We start from the raw sequence: 14,968 nt of genomic DNA, 5'->3' as shown, positions 1-14,968 counted from the left end.
TATATATATATATATTTGGGGGACAGACCCGATTACTTCGCTTATTTTAGCCGGTTCGTCTGAATATGTGCAAATTTCCCTTATAAGTGCATAAAAATCATGTGTTTTTTAGAACAGCTATATCTCAAGAATGGTTCCTTCTAAGAAAAAATTGTGAGGGTCAAACTTGTAGATAATTTTTCTGTCTACAATATTTACTTTAGTCACTTTTTGATTAGATCAACCGTTTTCAAAAAATAAATCCGAAAACCTATAAACCCTTAAATTTTGACCTTTGACCCCGAATATTTTTTTTGCACACATGGGATTGATGGGGACTTTTAGGACGTTGCTTCTAATGGCAAACCCTAGCTCTCCACCAAAATTCAGCTTTGTGGGAATTTTTGCTATTTCAATGTCTATTTTGACCGGACTATGTAATGTGGTTTTGTTAAATGGAGCGTAATTACAAAATTTCTCTAATGTCCTGCCCAATTCTTTGGACTTCCTAAATTCCGAATAATGAACTTTTGGCTGCAAATAGCCGCAAATCTTGCTGATAAATGCATGGAAAATATAGCTTCAATCTTCAAAATACCAAAAATCGGGCGGTAAAGTTATATGGGGGCTATATCACAACTTTGGGACTATGTTCACAATTTTTGATGGAGAAGATGTATAGCCTACGAGAACCTCCAATGCCAAAATTCAGCTTTTTTGGTCCGAAAATGTGGACAAAATCCTTAAAATACCAAATATTTGGAGGGGGCAATCTCGAAATGGTCTATGTCAAAAATTTTTAGTGGAGAATGTTTGTGACCACTGGTAACTCCTAATTTGGGCAGAAAGTGTAGCTTAAATCCCGCCAAGATACTGAAAATCGGGAGGTTCCTAAAAATGGACCTATACCCAAACGTGGACCTATGTCCACAATTTTTGGTGGAAAAGTTTAGTGACCAATAGAAACCCTTAGTACCAAAGTGCAACTTATTTGGAAGGAAACAATTGCTTAAACCCTAAAAATACGGAATATCAGGAGGTACCGTTATATGGGGGCTATACCAACATATTAACCGATATTGTTCATATTTAGTCCATTATTACCCACGGATATATACTACGTTTGTGCAAAATTTCAGAAACAGATATCCATTCGTTTTCAAGTTATACATTTCGGGCCGATAGATCAGTGATTTCGACCACTGTGCTTTGGAGGCAAACTTTTTGCTGGGTTACTATATACGGGGGTACATCAAAGCGTAGACCTACGTATTTTTGTAAGGACATTTTTTACCCATTGAAAAAGAGGTCCTAATGCCAAATTAAAGGTATTAGGTTGTAAAATGTTTCAATGTACATTATCTGGAAGGGGGTATGTGTAAGTGTGGGCAAAAAAAAAAAAATTGGGTCTATATCAACCCTTATCAAAACAAAAGTAGTGCGAACAAATCTGCAATTAGTTGGGAAGCTAATCAATTTTTAATAAAATTTCGAATATATATACACATGTGAAATTCGCGCATTCTTCATTCATCCACTCTCACCATGCATTATCTTTTTTCGTGTGTTTTTAATAAAAATTATGATTTATATTTTTAATTTCGATTTAATTTTCTTATAAAAAACGCTATTTAAGCCTTAAATTATTAAAATTTAATTTACATAAAAATTATTGTGAGTTTACTAACATTGGGTATACTGAAAATCACTCTCTATTGTTAAGGTGACACACTGTCGCCACTATATCCCATCATTAGCTAAATGTGTACAAGCTTTAGTTTGTTGTTGTATATGAAACGGTTGGTTTGTTCTTTTAATTGGCCCTAAGGACAATCGTAATGAATCCATAAATTTATGATCAACTTTGATGGTATTGTTGTAACCAACAAACTTAAAAATAGGCATGTCAGTTACATGCATCTTATTCTTCCTTGCCAGCCTTGTTTACATCGATACGTTGGCATTGTATGCGGTAGGTATTTTTGGATTATTAAAGATGAACTTTAAACTTAAGTGTATGTGTGGATGTATGTAAGTGAGTGTGTATGGTTTCTACAACATCAATAACCTTGTTAATGTTTGCATTTGAGCCTGTGTGTGTGTATGCGGATGGGTAACTTTTTAAATTAACGTCTAGCATATTGACAACAAACCGAATTACGTGGCACCCTTTGGGTTGGTAAACCTGAAATGCCCTTCAGATATGTATAGGAGACGGGCTGACGTAGTATCCTTTGAGGCGGTGGCTTTGTTTTGGTTTTCGTAGACTTGTTTGCTGGTGTTGTTGTTGTTGGTTTTGACGAGCAAGAAGCGGTAGTTGATGCTGATGAATTCGATGACGATGATGCAGATGCCGCTGCTGTGTTGTTATGTTTTTTATTTAGTTCGAGGTTAGATGTAGACTTGAGAGCTGATTTAATGGGTGTGGACGACGATGATGACGATGACGTATTATGCATATGTGTGCTGGCCAAGGACATTGTCGGTGGCGGTGTTGTGCCGCTGCATGATAGAGAACGTGATGACAGTGAGAAAGTCTCAAATGCTTTGCGTATAGAACTGGCCGAACGTCTTTGTAAACGGGAAAAGCTGGAGCGGGCAAATGATTTACGGTCCTTGTGAAATCCATTACTTGCATTGGACTTGCCATTTGTTACTCTGGCCACACCATCATCCCTCTCACTGTGGTTATGGTCATTTTCTAGTTCCTGTTGTTGGTGCTGCTGCTCTTCAATGTCCACAGTGCTACTCGTTTCACTGGATGCACATGAAATATGCTCAGTAATGGACATGGTCATCATTGATGCCGTCATTATATTGCTGGCATTGCAGTATTGCTGATGTCGTTGTGCATCCTTGCCAGAATTTTCTCTGTGCGATGAACAGGAGTCGGTCGATGAACTTTGATTGTCTTCTTCATTGCTACCCGAATAAACTAGGTCATCATTTGACCTCAAACCGAAACGACGACTCAGTTGTCGAAAGAAACCCATATTGCGTTCATAGTGAGGATTCGAAGGCATACCACCAGCACAAGTAGTATTGGTGGTGGTCGTGTTCATGGCACTATTACTGCCGGGCAATGTGTTACGATTTGTGGCATTGCGGCTGCTGCATTGACGTTGCAATGTTGCGTCATTGTTTGGTGCCTCGAAATTGGAACGATGACCTTCTGGGGCCGCCACACTATTAGCCGAAGATGAAGAAGGCGATGATAGGTGCTGCGCCTCGGCAAAATAGACATGAGCAGTAGTCATTTTGCAAACAAAATAAGTCTTTTTGGTTTTTCGAAAATCGTGTAAATCTTTAATTACTTTTTGTTTTTTTGCATCACAGTTTTACTGTTTTCATTTGTTATTCAATTGTTGCCGGCATCCTGTTTTTTTGTTTTGTTTTGCAATTTCTGTGTACATTACTCTCTCAATTAGCCATTTACCTCTCTCCTTCTTGGCGTGTTTGTTGTTGTTACTGCCTCTCTTTCTCTCTTATTTTATATTAACTAGACACTTTTCACTTTCACCGGTTTATTTTATTTATTTTACAACCACTCACTGTCACTGTTCACTACGTACTGAAGGATATTTCTGCAAGCGGCTTCTTTATATAGCAGCCCATCTCCTTGCCTCCCGGGCTGTTATGATATCCACAAGCTACAGTTGCAAAGCAAAATCTGCAAAGTTTTTTTCTCTCTCCGACAGTTTCGAACTCTTCCGCCTCTTTGCTTTGCCTTCCTTGTTGTATCCTTAATATTGTGCCAAACACAAATACACGAACATAGGGAAATATTTTCGCGGTTTTTTCACGATTTGTTTGTAAACAATACTGTTAACGGTTTTCGTTACCCTACACCACACAGTGGTTATGGGTATTTGTTTTTAATTGCTAGCGAACAGAATACATCCGCACAACAAACAAACAAATTCACTATCTATTGGTAAGAGTCATTGCCCTCTGGACGTTTAAATTGGATACTTATTTTTGAAAAAGAAAAAAAAAAAAAAAAACAAAATTAGAGACATTTATTAATTTCTCTTTAGAACAGTACAAAGTGTTTACCTTCTGTCTCTGCTATTGTTGGCCCTGGGTCATAACACTGCTGCTGTCCCGGAAGATGACATCGTAAACTATGTATAATTTTCAAAACCAAATTATTGGTTTTTGTTTGATATTTGAAACTGAGAAAAGTATTTTATTTCTTTAACAATTTTTGTTTGTTGTTGTTGTTTATCATCTGTCTATGTCAATAAACTGTGAAAATTCACGTGATGTTGTGTGACAGCAACATAAAGAAATATTAAACACTTTAATTATAACAGAGATGAAGAAGAACAAGTGAAAACGGTGCTAAGTTCGGCCGGGTTAAAGTTTTTATACCCTCAATAAATTATATAGAAAACCGAGTTCATATTGATTGGAAAACTTTAACCGTTCTGCTGGTACAACTCTAAAACGTGGACCTATACCGACAATTCTATGCAGAAAAAGTACTGTGAATTACTGAGAATAATGTGCGGTTATGTGGGGGCTACCCACGTTTACAATTTTTAGTGAAGAAGATTTTTCGACCACTGAGAGCTTCAAATGCCAAAAATCCTTAAACTACGTAATATCGGGAAACGCCGTTTTGGGGAGGCTATATCAAACCAGTAAAAAGTATCAGTCGGCTTTGCCGACAGATATATACCCTCAACATATGTGAATTGGAACTTTCATCTACGGACAGATAGAATGTATTAAGGGTCTTTTCAGAATTTTGTGGCACTTTTTGGACATTTGAACTTGCCGACAAATATGTGGATTAGGATTAAAGTTCAAAAGTTTTGCGGAGGAGGGAATAGACCGACATAGTGCATAACGGAAGTGGATCTTATTTTGAGACTCATATCTTTTCGATAGATATCGCGCCCACTAGTCATTTCAGTGGGTTATCGTACACCTGTTGGACCAGTATGCCAGGAAGCATGGACTTGCCCACGGAAAACATATATGGCTGTAAACAGGACCACCAAGAACATCATCGGTATAAATTTCCAAAGGATCTCCGAACAGACCCGAAACTGCACTTGGCCACAAATATTGAACTTTTGTGGGGGAGGTATCCTAAGGAGAGGACCGATATGGGCCATTTCAGAAGTTGAACTAAGTTTGGACAAAATATGACGAAGACCAAATTTTGAACCAAATCGGTTTATCAGTTCGAGAGTTATTGTGCAGCTACTACATTTCGCTCATTTTCTGAAAGAGTGACATAAATCAAAAAATGTGTTTTCTGAATAAGCAATTTACATTTTTTCTACGACTTCTACTTTATCTTGTGTCAAATTTGCATGCTGATATCTCTAAAACTTAACGAGTTACAGCTCATTTACTACGAGTTTCGAATAATTCTACACAAAAGTTTTTTGAGTTTATGAAGCACTAAAACACTTCAAATCATGTTTGATCTAGCACAGAAATTTAGCACTGATATCAGGTTAGCTGTTTGCAAACTATGGTCCAAGTAGTTATTTTATTTTTTGTATAATAATCATCTTAATTTGGGAAGACAAATTTCAATCGCCAACTTAAAGCGTTTTTCTTGAAACTAGATTTTTTGTGTCACTTTTTGAGTAAATGAGGGATATGGTGCCATAGGGGGTTTTTACAACTTTAGGACCGTTTTCCAAAGAAGTATGGACTTGCCACTGAAAAAATGTTTACCGTTGTAATTGAGACAGCGATTGCAAGTTGCTTCAACAGAAATCAAAGTTAGTCAAGAGCAGGTCTTAATTTGACCTTAACGAAATTTTGTGTGAGAGGTACTCGAAGGTCCATATTCAAACCTGTTATTTAACTGGTAGGATGCGTAAAGTATGGACCGAATCGGTCCATCCCTTCAAGAGTTATCGTGCGCACAATTTTTCCGAACATTTTTGAACATTTGGGGGGGAGGTACCTGAAGGAGTGAACCGATATGGCTTATCTTCGAACTTAAACTAAGTTTGGACAAAATATTATCAAGGCCAAATTTTGGATCGAATCGGCATGTCCGTTAGAGAGTTATCTTCCGCTCCAACCACTACACACGGTGTCATAGGGGTTTTTTGTAACTTTTAGGATATTTTGTCGGGAAATATGGACTTGCCCCTGATGAAACTTATACGTCGTATGGGGGGCAGTGAATACAAGTTGCTACAACAAAAATCAAAGCGATTCGAGAGCAGGCCCTAAACTGAACTCTTCCGAAATTTTGTGTGGGTACAAGAAGGAGTGGACCGATGGAGTCCATATTGGAAACTCAGTTTGGTAGAAATTTAACGATGTGCAAAGTATGGACCAAATCGGTTACTCCCTTCAGGAGATATCGTGCGCAAAAATTTTCCGAACATTTTAGAACTTTTATGGGGGAGGTATAGGAAGAAGTGGACTCATCTTCGAACTTAAATTATGTTTGGACAAAATATTGCGAAAGCCAAATTTTGGACCAAATCAGTTCATCCGTTCGAGAGTTATCGTGCGCACCAGCCAGCCTGACAGACAGACAGAGAGACAGACAGACGGACGGACATGGCTAGATCGACTCTAAATTGTCTGAAACACATTTGGTCCAAACATACTTGGGGTCTAAAACCATTATTTCGATGAGGTGTATATTAGGGTCGGGCGATTTGAACACCACCACGGGCGCCTGGATTTTCTGATTAGTGGGATTGTACTGAGCAACAAGTAAAAAAGTATCAGTCGGCTTTGCCGACAGAGATATACCCTCAGCCTGTGTATATTGAAACAATTTTTTTCCAAAAAAGCATGTATTTAGGTAGTTTTAAGAATTTTGGGCGTTTGAACTGACAAAAATGTTGATTAGGATTTAATATCAAAAGTTTTGCGGAGGAGATACTAAAAAGAATGAATCTCCAGCCACTATATATGGTACCATAGGGGTTTTTTAGAATTTCAGGGATGTTTGCTCAAGAAGTATGAACTTGCCTTGCCCCTGAAACAACTTTTACCATCGCAATTGAGGCAGCGAATGCAAGTTGCTTCAACAAAAATCAAAGTGATTCGAAAGCAGGTCTTAAAGTGAACATGTATCCGAAATTTTGAGTGGGAGGTACCGGATGGAGTGGACAAATATAGTCCATATTTGAACCTGATCTATATCTGGTAGATATATTAGGATGTGTAAAGTATGGACCAATTCGGCCACTCTCTTCAAGAGTTATCGTACGCACAATTTTTCCGAACATTTTTGAACTTTTGTGGGGGAGGTACCTTAAGGAGTGGACCGATATGGTTTATCTTCGAACTTAAACTATGTTTGGACAAAATATTACTAAGGCCAAACTTTGGACCGAATCGGCAGACTTGTTCGAGAGTTATTTTGCCCTCCAACCTCCTCACACGGTGTCATAGGGGTTTTTTTGCAACTTTCAGGCTATTTTCTCAGGAAGTATGGACTTGCCCCTGATGAAACTTATACCGTCGTATGGAGGGCAGTGAATACAAGTTGCTAAAGCAAAAATCAAAGCGATTCGAGAGATGTTCCTAAACTGAACTGTTCCAAAATTTTGTGTGGGAGGTACCCGACGGAGTGGACCGATTGAGTCCATATTAAAACCTGATCTAAGTCTGGTTTGGATATTTTGGCATATATGTAACAGCCAAACCACTGAGATTTTCGATCCAACACAAAGACAAAAATTTTAGCCAAGACAATAATTAAGAACTTTCTAGTACACAACAAAAGCATTGGAACGCTCCTTCAGGCAGTTATGGCCCCGAGAATGTGCACATTTTTCGGAAAATATCGATAAATTACACTGTGCTACAAAATTTGACTCAAAGTCAGTGGGTGGAAATTTCCTTTTGGAGATGAAAGCCCTAGGTGAGTGTACTAAGAACGCAAAAGGACATTTTCAGGATAGGTCAAGTTTCTGAGATATGGTTTGGCCAAAATATCCTCGAAAAAAAAATTCAAGTCAAAATCCGGGGGCTCGATTTTCACCGTAGACATATGGTCTAGTGGAATTTTTGCTCAGTACAATCCCAAGAATCAGAAACTCCAGGCGCCCACTATCACTTTTTTCCTTCCATACAAATCGCCCCGGCCTAGTGTATATACCCATGTTAGCATAAATGCTGAGGGTATAAACATGGACCTAATATGACAATTTTTGTCAAATTACAGGTAATTCAGTCAAAAATCCTCAAAATACGCAACATCGGAAAATGCCGGCTATAGCAAAAGATGAACCTAATTTGAAAATTTTTGTTGTAGAAGTTTTGTGACCCCTGGGAACCAAAACTGTCATATTACAGCTAGTTCGGAAAAAAATGCAGGTAAAATCTACAAAATACCTAAAATCCGGAGGTACCGATATATGAAGCCTATACTAAAACATGGGCCTATGTTGACAATTTTGAAGATAGTAGTTTCTAAACCACTGCGAAAATCAAATGTTAAATGACGGATTGTTCGGTTAAATACTTTAGCTTACTTACTTAGCTGGCCCATTACTACAGAACATTTGTTAAGCCGAACTAATAAAAGATCTACAATTCTCTCTGTTTGCTGCTTCGCTTTCTGGAATACTGCACCTTTCGAATCTCTTCATCCACTTGTTTGCTCCATCTTAGCTTAGGCCTGCCAATTCTGCATGAACCGCATGCGGCACGTATTTATACGCCTTTTTAGCGAGTTCATCATAGCTAATTCTTATGATATGGCCAAGCCAACGCAATCGTTACATCTCGATACATTTATATATACGCATATACAGCTCGGGGATTCATACTACGTCGATATTCACTGTCAACGCAGATTGGTCCATAGATCTTGCGAAGAATTTTTCTCTCAAATACACCAAGCACTGCTTTGTGTGCTTGCGCAAGTACCCAGGCTTCGGAACCATACATCAGCACGGGTAGTATCAGTGTTTTGTAAAGCGTTATTTTTGTTTGACGAGATGTGGCTGTGTTCTGTTGGCCAATATAATTCTCCTTTTTATTTCAGGACTGATGTCGATTGTTATGTTTACGGCGGTGCCGAGTAGACGAAGTCTTTTACTACCTCAAAACTATAGAAACCAACTTCAACAGTTGGTCCGATCTCTATGGACGCATTGCGCGTCGACACCATCAACTTGGTCTTCTCGCCGTTTATCGCCATACCCACGTTAGCAGATTCTCCTTCGACCTTCATAAAGGTATCGGTTACTTCTTTTACTGATCGTGCCATCATGTCTATATCATCAGCACAACCAAGTGACATGTGGCTATTGGTGTAGATTGACCTTCGCATCTCATATAACCTTTTCCAGCAAAATGTTGAATAAGTCACAGGAGAGGCCGTCTCCTTGTCTGAAACCTCTTTTAGTACTAAACTCTTCGGAGAGGTTCTTTCCTATTTTAACTGAGGACCGAGTATCAGTTAATGTCATTCTCCAAATCCGAATGAGCTTTGCAGGTATACCAAATTCAGACATGGCTTGGAATACCTTTGAACGTAGTGGGATGTCGAAGGCTGCTTTGTAATCGACAAAAAGGTGGTAGGTGTCGATCTGCATCTCTTGGGTCTTCTCCAGGATTTGCCGCAGGTTATATATCTGGTCAATGGTGAATTTGCCAAGTATAACGCCGCATTGGTACGGTCCAATTATTTCATTGACCATAGGCCTTAGTCGTTCGCATAATATCCCTGACAATATATTGTAGGTATAGACGTATGCCCCTATAATCTCCCTTCTTGTAGACAGGGCATGGAATGCTCAGGTTACAATCGTCGGGTACTCGTTGCTTCTGCCAGATGGTGCTAACTAGCTGATGAATACACCTTATCAGCGTGTCGCCTCCGGTTTTGAACAGCTCGCCCGGTAAGCCGTCGGCTAGTGCTGACTTATTATTCTTTAGCCGGTTTATTGCTGTATTTACCTCATCTTGGCTGGGCGGTATACGTTCAATAACATTATCTGGGATTGAATCTGTGTTATCTTCGCCGTCTTCGCTATTATCGGATACCAGCAGTTTGGAAAAATGTTCCTTCCATATCCTGAGCACACTATCTGTATCAGTTACCAAATTGCCTTGCTGTTCTCTACAGTTCTCTGTACCAATGCCATCAATTTGATGTTTCACTCTTTGGTAGAACTTTCGGACTTCATTCTCGATTTTTTCACACTCCCGCCTTTCCATTTCTCTCTTTTTTCTCTGAAAAGACGTTTCTCTTCTCTCCTTTTCTCCCGATACCTCTCTCGTGCGCTACACGTTGCTACTGATTGTAGAGTAACCTTATATGCCGCATTTTTCTCTTCGGTAGCAACACGACACACCTGGTCATACCATGGATTTCTTGGTGGAGGTCTCTGGTATCCAAGTATGGATTTTGCCGCTGTTTGCATGGAGTGGACAATATTTGGCCATTGTGCTGATATGTTGTCGGGTCGAGGAGTGCTTTCATTAAGTATTTGGGCTAGTTGAGTTGAATATGCTGCGACTATCTGTTGTATTTGCAGCCAACCAATGTCCAACTTCCGAGTTATAGCTGTTCGTGCTTTATTTGCAACGTTTAGACGGGTACATAACTTTGCTGCAACAAGGTAGTGGTCCGAATCTATGTTTGCTCCTCGCAACGATCGTACATCCAACACACTCGATTAATGTCTTCCATCTATCACAACATGATCAATTTGTTTACTTTTTCTTTGATCTGGAGAATACCGAATGCTTAAATCTGGCACCATGTTTTTTGCAGCTGCAAAGTCTATAAGCCTCATATCATTGTCAAATGTTTCACTGTGGATACTGAATTTCCCGACTGTTGGGCCAAAGATATTCTCCTTTCCAATTTTGGCATTAAAATCGCCTAGTATAATTTTAATGTCATGGGCAGCGCAACGGTTTTAAGTTTCTTCTAAGCGCTCGTAAAATATATCTTTGGTCTCTTTGTCCTTGTCTTTAGTGGGAGCATGAGCGCAAATAAAGCTGTTGTTAAAGAATTTTGCTTTTAATCGAATTGTAGTGTGTCTTTCATTCACTGGCGTGAAGCTGGAGACCACCTTTAGGTGTTGTTGTGACGCTATTCCCGTTCCATCGTACTTCCTGTATGGCAGTAATGTCGGCCTTGTGCTTTTCAAGTACATCTGTCAATGCGTAAACTGCACCTTCTATATAAAGAGTGCGAACATTCCAGGTGTAGATTCGCAGATCATGGTCCTTAAAATGTTTGCGGGGTTCGTCAACTTTAGAGGGGTTTGTTTTTCTTTTCTTTCGTTTTTATACCCTCCACCATATGGAGGGTATAATTAAATTTGTCATTCCGTTTGTAGCACAACGAAATACTCGTCGGAGACCCTATAAAGTATATATATTATTGATCAGTATAAAATGCTATGTCGATTTGACCACGTCTGTCTGTCCGTCCGTCAGCTCGGAATTTTAAAGATAGAGAGTCAAAATTTGGTACAGAATTTTTTATTACTTGCAGGATGGTTGGTATTGAAAATTGGATTAATCGGTCCATGTTTTGATATAGCCCCCATAGAACGGTACCTCCCGCTTTTCGGTATTTTTAAGGTTTTAGCTTCATTATCCTACCCAAATGGCTGAAATTTAGTACGTAGTCTTTTTTAGGGGTATAAAACTTTCTCCCCAGAAATTTGTCGGTATCGGTCCACACCTTCATATTTTCGGTATTTTGAAGGTTTTAGCTTCATTATCCTACCAAAATGGCTGAAATTTGGTACGTAGTCTTCTTTAGGGGTTTAAAACTCCCCCCCCCCCCCAGAATTTTGTTGGTATCGGTCCACACCTTCATATAGCCCCATAGAACGGTATCTCCCGATTTTCGGTATTTTTAAGGTTTTAGGTACATTATCCTAACAAAATGGCTGAAATTTGGTACGTAGTCTTCTTTAGGGGTACAAAACTTTTGTCGGTATCGGTCCACACCTTCATATAGGCCCCATAGAACGGTACCTCCCGATTTTCGGTATTTTGAAGGTTTTAGCTTATTATCACACGGAAATGGCTGAAATTTGGTACTTAGTCTACGTTGGTGGTATAAAACTTTCCCCAGAACTTTGTCGGTATCGGTCCATGCCTTCATATAACCCCCATAGAACGGTACCTCCCGATTTTCGGTGTTTTGAACGTTGTGGCCTCAATATTCCACCGAAATGGCTGAAATTTGGTATTTAGACTTCGTTGGGGGTACTCAAACTTCCCCTTTAAATTTGTCGGTATAGGTCCACGCCTTCATATAGCCCCCATGGAAAGGTACCTCCCGATTTCTCGTATTTTGAAGGTTGTGTCTTCAATATTCCACCAAAATGGCTGAAATTTGGTATTTAGTCTTCAATGTGATATAAAACTGTTCGCCAGAAATATGTCTGCACAGGTCCACGCTTTTATATTGCCCCATTTCTGACTAAAATTCGATGGTATAGGTCCACGTTTCGATATAGCCCCCATATAACGGTACATCTCGATTTTCGTAATACTGAAGATTGTGACGTCAATATCCAACCGAAATGGCTGAAATTCGTTATTTCGTCTTCCAAGAGTTATAAAATATTCCAGAAGAGTATTATCAGTATAGATAGGTCCACATCTTCCTATATCCCCATAGAAGCGTACTTCTTGATTTTCGGTATTTTTTAAGTTTTAGCCACATTCTCTTACCGAAATATAGGAAATTTGGTATTTAGTCTTCTTTGAGCCTAAAAACTTTCCGTCAGAAATTTGTCGGTATAGATCGACGTTTTGAAATAGCCCCCATAGAATGGTGCCTCACATTGTTTTGCCGAAATTGCTGAAATTTTGTATTAAGTCTTCTTCAAACACGAAAGGAAACTAATTATTCCATTTTACTTCAATACAACTTGTGGTGAAGGGAATAACAAGTTCGGCCCGGCCGAATTTAACGCCGTTCTTACTTGTTTCATAGTAGGCTGCTTTTTCTAGGGGAAGGTTACTAATCCGTCGCCCAAATTCAAGTTCTTCTTATGGGTGAACGCGCGGCACATGTTAGCTCTCTGCCTTTAACGAGTGTTAAAGGCATCTCCCTAGGTGACACCACGGGGAGGTCAGTGTCCACTTGAGATGAAAGATGGACCATGATAAATTCTGGGCTTTGCCACGTTAAAGCCGGTCAGGACCGTTCCTTGGTATCTTTCATCCCCACTCCAGCAAAATTTTCCAATTCCGACGCCCTGGTATTAACTCCCACACAGGTGAACATCTGTAGCTTTGACCTGTAGCCCATCGGTTGGGGAACCTTCATGCAGCAAAAATTAAAAATGGATCCACTTCCACGTTTTCAACCAAATCCGCTCTAATTTGGTTTGAAGGGTTTCTATTGCATAAAAAATCCTCCCTAAGTCGTGTAGAAATGCATTGTATTCTAGCTTCCGCACCTCAACAAATATTTTAAAATATCTACCTCATTAAGTAACGCTACCCACATTACCCATGGGCATAAAATGGCAAATGGCTAATAATAGCAAAATAATTCTCATACGTTTTTCAAATGCGAATTCAATGCATTAACACAACCATGAAATGCCATAAATTAATTTATTCTTCAATTAAAGGTTAAATTTGACAAACATTGACCGCACGAACCATTTGTCAAGTTCAAATGACAATCAACCTATTTACTTAGAGACAATAAAAAAGGCTGCGTATTGCATTTCAGTGGATATAAAATCCCTAAGCTTAATCCCATTTCAATCAAAAGGAGGAACAAAAAAAATTAAATTGTCTTCGAACTTCGAAGGATTTTGACATTGTACGTACATGGGGCATACATGTGGCATACATATATATACATACATTCGTATAAAGAAATACGTAGGAGTGGTTTCCCATGGTGTTTTATTAGTTTAACACATGATTGTTTAGTTGTTGCAAACAGGACAATGCGAGGAGGGAGATATAAACAATACAATTTTGATGCACTTGTTAACAACGTGACATCGAAGGGTGTTAATGAACAGTACGTATGTACATTCATACATACGTGCACACATATATTGTCATGCCGTTGTCATTAAAGATTTTGTGTTTTAACATTTCTACTGTCAGTCAGTAACCTTTTATGTTAATGTTGGAAAGAACTGGATCAACTTGGTAAATGTGTTTGTTCGGCAACAATAAATTTTTACATTTCTTAGGATGATGGTATTAATCGTTCCATTTCTCCCCTATGTCCTGGACATTAGAGGAAACATTTATGTGTGAATGTCTGGACATTCGAAATTTGTTTATGTGACGTAAATGTTGGCTTTGCTGATGATTAAAGCATCTTGACAAATATGGCTATTGCAGGACTCATCGAGTCAGTCAATTTATTAGCGATTTTATGGCCCATCGTCGTTGCTGTGGCAAATCACAATGAGTATTAATTAAAATTAATTTGTTTGTAAAAATCGATTTATGTCTACGCTAAGATAGTGTTATTTATAGCCATTTTTGGTAATGGTTATGACCAAAGAAAATGTCAAATATGACGTCAATATATTAAGACATACATACATTTACAAAAGAGAATACTTTAAGAACTTTAAACAATTAAGAAGGGTGTTATGTTCGGTCCACATAAGCCTATGCGAAGTGCAACTTTTATCTATGGACAGATCAAATACCGGCTTCACAACCAAAATCGTTTTGCCTAAAAATTATGTATTTAGATAGTTGGAAATATATGGTTCAGAAATAGATTTTCCTGGCAAAAACTCCAATTTTTTGTTGTTACCGATTATTAATTTCAAAATATTGGAAGGTGTGGGCGTGGCGTACTTCTAAAACGACATTTTTCCCCATTTTGGAAAATACGTAATTTTTGCACATTTCTGGAGAAAGAATTAGCTATTTCTCGGAAACTGAGATAGATATTGTGTTCATTGTTTTTTTAGGTAGGTAGGTAAGGTAAATTACCGTAGCGTTTACACGAAATGAGCTATTTTATTTTTCCTGAGGCACTAAATTTTAGTGAAATTCCAAATTTAGTGGA

General features: G+C 38.7%; 2 protein-coding genes across 2 annotated transcripts in view; one reads left to right on the top strand and one right to left on the bottom strand.

Moving 5' to 3' along the window:
* Nucleotides 1-14,968, top strand: part of LOC141403684 (uncharacterized) — a 291,242-nt gene that overhangs the window by 87,408 nt on the left and 188,866 nt on the right. The window lies entirely within an intron of this gene.
* LOC141402558 (uncharacterized) lies at nucleotides 2,080-3,316 on the bottom strand. The gene has a single exon (XM_073984069.1). It carries the CDS (start codon nucleotides 3,234-3,236, stop codon nucleotides 2,106-2,108), a length of 1,131 nt encoding a protein of 376 aa, XP_073840170.1. The 5' UTR covers nucleotides 3,237-3,316; the 3' UTR covers nucleotides 2,080-2,105.

This window comes from Musca autumnalis, unplaced genomic scaffold (assembly GCF_047663935.1).
Source record: "Musca autumnalis isolate F117 unplaced genomic scaffold, ASM4766393v1 scaffold_4, whole genome shotgun sequence".
In the NCBI taxonomy this organism is placed as follows: Eukaryota; Metazoa; Arthropoda; class Insecta; order Diptera; family Muscidae; genus Musca; species Musca autumnalis.
The sequence above is the reverse complement of the archived record's forward strand: the minus strand, read 5'-3'. Positions and strand labels throughout refer to the sequence as shown.